Here is a 6,679-nt window from a genome sequence, read left to right on the forward strand (position 1 = left end):
AGTTCAAACGGAGCAGTGTACACAGTTAAGGAGGGAGAAAATGGAAGCTTATGAGACTTGCCAAGTTGACATGCAGAGCAAACCAAATTTCCTTTATAAGATTTGGAAACAATATTACACTGTTTGAGAACTGTCATAATAGTTTTAGTACAAGGGTGACCTAGGCGTCTATGCCAAAGGTCAAAAATTGAACTAGAAGAGGTAGGTAATGCCAGGGAAGTGACATGAGCAGTAGCAGTAATAGCAAAATATGCTGATTCAGGATGAGTGTCTGACAAATCAAACTGATACAAACCATTATGTATGCGGCCCACCAGCAAGATGGTCCCCGTCTGAATGTCCTTTACAAAATAATGAAAAGGATGAAACTCAAAAAATACTTGTTATCACTAGCATACTGAGCAACAGACAACAAATTCTTGTAGATTTGTGGAACATGTAATACACGTTTCAGATGAAAAACTTTGTTAGAACTTGTAAAGGAAGAGGAACCAATATGGGCTTTGGGCACAGACACACCATTGCCCATGAAAAGCCTGTTGTTACCTGTGTACTGTGTCGAATCATAGAGATTACCCAAATCGCTAGTAACATGATTGGAAGCCCCAGAATCAGGATACTAGATTTTTGTATTCAAGTGTTGGTCTTTTGTAGAAGCAATATTAGCCTACAAACCAGAAGTCTGATGAGAGCAACAGTGAGAACCTCCACATGAAGAGTTGGATACATCACTAAAATGATGACAATGAACTTGCATGGGCTGATCAGATACTCCCTCAAACAACTCATTAAACCTGTAGTAACATTTCTGAACAGTGTGACCAACTCGTCCACATAGCTGACATTGTGGCTTATTATGAGCAAATCTTCTTCCTCGACCTCTGCCTCGAAATGACCGAGAACTATTACCTCGAAACGGTGGTCGAGAGCCACGTTCAGGTTGCTCAGTATTCTTGATAGGACCAATATTCCTATCATCGGAGTTACTTTGATGAGCCACATTAACTTGCAAAGGCATGCTTGAAACTGAGTCTTGTTGTCGAGCTTCACAACCAGCAAGTAGATCAGCAAGAAGATCAAGGGAGACAGACATCGCCGAAGCCACTACACGAATTGATTTATACTCTATAGACAATCTAGCAAGAATAATACTGGTTTGTTCTTGTTTAGAAATGGGATTACCAGCAACCACCAAAGTGTCACATAAGCCTTTTATTTTGGCCAAATATTATTTAATAGTAAGGTGCCCTTTCTTTTGATAATACAAAGAATGCCTTAACATAGAAACAGTCATAATGGATTTAGCAGCAAACCTTCGTGTAACCATGCTCCAGACATCAAAGCTTGAATGAGCAGTAGTAAGATGCATTAAAATATCGTCACAGATCGGGGATAACAACCAAGAAGCCAGCAGCTTATCTTGCTGCTTGTGAACCAAGAAGGCAGGATTAGGCACAATATCGCCATGACTATCAACAAGGGATTGCGGAGGGACAGAGATAGTTCTAAGAACAAAATCATGTAGTCCATACCCCTCAAGAATCAACAAGATCTGCTGCTTCCATAAAAGAAAATTGTGCTGCCCTAGCTTCACAGTATCATGCTTAGGAAACGGCTGAACTTTGCTCAATAAGCCACACCCAAGATCAGGAGAGGAACCGGTAATAGGTGTAATAGTATGGACCGAGTGATGAGAATCACCGTCATTACCCGAAACGGTATCTGCGGCCATTAGAAAAAAAAAAAGAAAGAAAGAAGAAGAAAGAAACGAGAAGAAAAAATCAAGGCTCTGTTACCATAATGAAATAGAAGAAGTTGAAGAACAACTGTATATATTCGATGATCAAAGAATACATAGCACACTGTATTTATAATACTCAACGTTAACTGACACTAACTACTAACTTCAATAACTGTTTTCATTCCTAATACTAACCTTTCTCTCTTTTTCCATTTTTATTTAAGGGTTGAACTACACTTCATCAATTAAATTAATTTTTTTTTTAAAATTTCATTTATTTTTATGGTTAAAAATGGCTTCTTATATATTAGTATGAGATACACGAGGCATGCAACATATCAAATGTAAATAGTAAAAATAGATAGAATTTTTAACAGGAAAAATTAATTTACTCGTTGATCCAATGAATAAAAATTAATTTATTATTTTTCTTTATTAGAGGGACAAAATATAATACACAACCTTTTGTAGTATGTTTTAGGGCACATTTAGTACTCATTACACTAGTTTTTCACTGGGACATGCTGTTCTTGGATTCATTATTCCGATTTTGGTTTAAATTTAGATATGATTGGATTGAGGCGTAAAACAAAACAGAAATCAAAGTTGTCTCAAAGATTTATATTCAAACATAGAAATTAGATGTTATAAAATAAATAATATAAAAAAAAATAGAGCGATTTTGAAAGAAATGAGGGGATTAAACCCTAGGAAAGAACAGATAATCTGACATGGGCAGCATTTATTATTACAAGCAAGCCCCGGGGGAATTTAATTTTGAATGCTTTCAAATTTTGAAATAACATCACGGGCTTTCTACCTGCTTCTGTCACGTGATCCCCCTCATTTATCTTTTTCTTTCCTTCTTACCTCCCCTCTCTCTCTTTCTCTCTCTCTCTCTTAATATCCCAATTCTTATAGGCAATAAAGTGAAAATGGAGTATAATCATATGGCATAATTATAATTACATGATTCCAGAGAATGGGAAATTGGCTTTCACTTCACTCAAACAAACTCAGTTTTACTTATTTTACACTGTTTCTTTCTTTATATATATATATATATATATATATATTATCTGTACCAACATATCTTTCCCTGTGATGGATATAAATACCCAAATCCTACAGCTTTAAGTATCTCCTGGAAATCTCTTTCTTTTATTTTATGTTAGCATATCATTAAAAAATGTGGCTGAATGAAATCAGTGATGGACATTGAAGGAAAGGAGGCCCAACTGAAGCAGGGTTAGTAAACCCTCATATTCTTACCCAATGAGCCCAGCAATTAATGCCTGAGTGGACTAGTTTTTTTTTATATCTTCAAGCTATCTTAGCCCAAGATGAGATTCAAAATAAGGTCAAAGTACAAGGATTCAAATTGCATTTTGACGTTTTTTTTTACTTTAAAAGATAGGTAAATTAGTCATTCTACATTAGATTAAAGAATAAATTGATCTTTTTATTAAAAAATTTATCCATTTGTATCATTAAAGTTAGCGTAGTTGAGAGAATAATTAGATACTGACACGTGGTATGTCACAAGTACCTCATACTGACGTATAATGACTTATTTTTAAAAGTAAAAAAAGGATGAAACTTTTAACAAAATGATAAGTTTGCTCTTTTATCTAGCAGACAATGATTAATTCCCTATTTCTTGAGTTAACGAATAAAATATAATCTGACTTTTAATACAATGGCCTTTATAATATTTTTACAACGATGAAATATTAAAATGAGTATGTAAATTAATAAGTTGAGAATAATTGGAAAGAGTATAAAATCCATTGTATATTTGCAATGTTAAAATAGAAAATTTTTATTTAAGCTTTTTATAATTTATAAAATTTTAAATTAATAATAATAAAGTTATATTTTTTTGTCTTTAAAAATAATAAAAATAAAACCTATTAAAATAATAAAATTATATTTTTAATATGATAACAATATATAATTTAATTCCTGACAAAAATAAAATAAAATTCTAAGTTGGCGACCTGATATTCGGAGGTTAAAGCAAGGTTCAGAATGCTGTCTAACCGTACAATCAATGAACAACAAAAGTTGTTAATTGATAGATACAGAATTAAATCAGTAAGAGGGTATGATAGTATAAACCCAACCACATGCGTCCTTGTCATTAAAACAAGTGATCTTCATCACCCAATTCATCTCAGCCTTTCACTATGAAAAACCTCCCCATTCCCCATTACTCCAAAGTCCAAATATCCCCTATGTTACCACTCATATACAATCATGTCCATTCATCATCAACCCTTTTGCCACTCGCCTTGACCAGGATTCCCCACAGCCGTTGGATCTCTCCGAATATATCATCACTGGGAAGCTGAAACCTGCAGCACGGGCAAGTGTTCCTCTTCTTCACCCATGGCAATATGCACATCCAATGGAACAAATGCTGGCAGGGGAACTTACACACGTCTCTCCCTTCTCTCATCTCCTCTTTGCATATCACGCACTCAATCCCACCCCCTCTCACCTCCACCGCCGGCAACGCCACCACCGCCGCCGGTGACGCCGCCACCTCCTTCCCTTCCTTCCCATCACAACCCATTATCCCCACAAGCCTTTTGCACCTCGTCACCATTTCGATGTACGGGATCAAAGCAGCACCGTCGAAGATGCCGCTGATGCCGGTGATCTTTAACGTGGTGTTAGAACATATACTAGTTAACACTAGGCGCCATTCATCGTGAGGTCTCTCGAGCGCTTGGGGGTTATCATGGTATGCTTCACACAGGAACAGTAGGAGGAGCACGGCGTCAAGGTCGCGCTGGTTTATAGCTGTGGAAGGGTTTGGCAGCCGCAGTGGTGGAGGCTGGAAGTGACGCGTGAGGTGGTGGAGGGAAAAGAGGAGGTGGCGTGCAATGAGAAGGGTCTTTTGGGGGAGTGAGAGAGTGTGGAGGCGGTGGAGGGTAAGAAAGAAGAGACAAGGGGAGGAGAGGAGGTGGCAAAGACGGCGGCGGTGGTGGAAAGAGAGGGAGAAGATGGAGTAGCTGAGATCTGAAAGCTGAGAAGGACGGAGGGTAGAGATTGCCGCCATAATTGTCGTCTCTTCTTCCATCATCATATGGGATCGTGTGTTTTGGAAACTTTCTCTTTAGAAATGCGTGGGAGTTTTGATTACTGCGGCTTTTTATGTCAAAGTTTTGGCCCATTACTTCCTTTTTATAGGATAAATAATTTTATATTAAAAGAAGTTTTATTAAATCCAAAAATTTATAATAATTTATTATTAATTATTATTATTTATATAATTTGTACTTCTAAATTAATCAGTGAATAATACACCCTTAAACGTAGTTACATCTTTTTAATTATTATAATAATGATATTAATTCATCTAAATTTATCACAAATAATTGAATATGTGTTGTCAGTCCATATAGGCATCAGAGTCAATTTCAACTCTATTCTTGCTCTAATTTCTAGATTTTAAGATTTCATATCCTCAAATTCATTTTATTACATTTATGAGAAATTTAATGATAGGAATGTTAAGGAGAAGAAAAAAAATGAAGGAGACTCAATAATTAATATACCAATTACAAAGAAAATTGGACAAAATGGGATCTATAGACGGAGATTTGATTGAACATTAATTGGTTTGGGTAAGCATGTGTGTGTTTGGTACCAAAGGGGATGCTTGAATAGCTAAGAATGTAGGGTTTTTTGTCCTAAAGTTAATGTCTTGTTAAAACATCATCGACATCCCCATTTCTTTTCATTATCTCTTACAACTTTGATGAGAAAAGAAAAAAAGAAAATCTTGACCCATCCCATATCATTCAACTCCATCCTATTGTCTATTGCAAGCCAATGTCTTTTTTATATGAAAGTGATCATAATTTTGGAATAAGAGGAAACAAACTGTATACTATATGAATCAACTTTATTAAATGTTGGGTTTTTTCAATTATAATTGAAAAACTCAAATTAATGGTTAAATTGGTTGGATCTTTAATTCTTGGTATTGAATCAATTAATATAATCATCTAAAAAAAAAACTCATAAATAGAAATATGTTTTTTAAAAAAAAAAATCTTTTTATTTCAATCGGTTCTTATATGATTGAATCGCTAATTCTATTGATTTTCTATTCAATCGGACTAAATTTTACGACCTTGATGTTAGCTTGCAAACAAAGAAATTAATCCAGTTCTTACGTGGGAAATGACTCCATTTTCTCATTCTTCAATGCCTCGGGGGAAAATGTCGTAGAAATTCACTTAGATGAAAATTGGAGCAATGTTACCATTTGCTTACTAAAAACTCTTAAAATAGTCTTGAGATTCCCTGGAGGGACCAAAGGAAAGATGATACAATATAATACTAATTGTCAACAAAATTTTGTATAATATGATAGAATCCTTCAACTGCAAGTTGAGGGTTTTCCTCTAGCAAGATTGTGATAATTAAAGGACTGTGATTGTCTTAAAGTAGCAAAAGTTAAAATTTGCAAGTGCAAAGCAAATTTAAAAGATTTTAATTGGGGAGTGCCTCTTCACTTTAGCCGAGATTTAGTGTACCAAAATTCTGCTGGGAATTAAAAGAGAAATGAGCATAAAATAGGATCCAATGTCCTCAACATACTACTCATTGCCACACATAACCATCATCAAGGGATCATTCAAGCTTTATTAGTGGTTAAGTGATGGCATAAAAAATCACCTAGAGTTGCGTTAACGTAAGCAGGCATGTTTGAAAGTCTTACAGCGGTGGGTCTAAAACCCACACACTTGTATTTCCCATACGGTTTCAAAACCAACATACAGCAATATCCCATTTAGTTTATTACAAACCATGTACCATCTTTCTCCAGCTTTCAACTATGACCTTCCACTCCCAAAATAACATCACTCGATAGGCTCCTGTGTCCACACTTGAGCGTTTCCAGAAATTATTTCTTGGCCT

At 35.3% G+C, this 6,679-nt stretch overlaps 1 protein-coding gene across 1 annotated transcript; it reads right to left on the minus strand.

Moving 5' to 3' along the window:
* Nucleotides 1-3,668: 3,668 nt before the first annotated feature.
* LOC108459699 (E3 ubiquitin-protein ligase SGR9, amyloplastic) lies at nt 3,669-4,924 on the minus strand. Its single transcript, XM_017759100.2, has one exon. The coding sequence runs from the start codon at nt 4,833-4,835 to the stop codon at nt 3,999-4,001; it is 837 nt and encodes a 278-aa protein (XP_017614589.1). The 5' UTR covers nt 4,836-4,924; the 3' UTR covers nt 3,669-3,998.
* Nucleotides 4,925-6,679: the final 1,755 nt, after the last annotated feature.

This window comes from Gossypium arboreum, chromosome 4 (assembly GCF_025698485.1).
Source record: "Gossypium arboreum isolate Shixiya-1 chromosome 4, ASM2569848v2, whole genome shotgun sequence".
NCBI classification, from domain to species: Eukaryota; Viridiplantae; Streptophyta; class Magnoliopsida; order Malvales; family Malvaceae; genus Gossypium; species Gossypium arboreum.

Bases quoted from the DNA above. Each gene is read 5' to 3' on its own strand.
- LOC108459699 (XM_017759100.2), bottom strand. From the start codon at position 4,835: ATGATGATGGAAGAAGAGACGACAATTATGGCGGCAATCTCTACCCTC.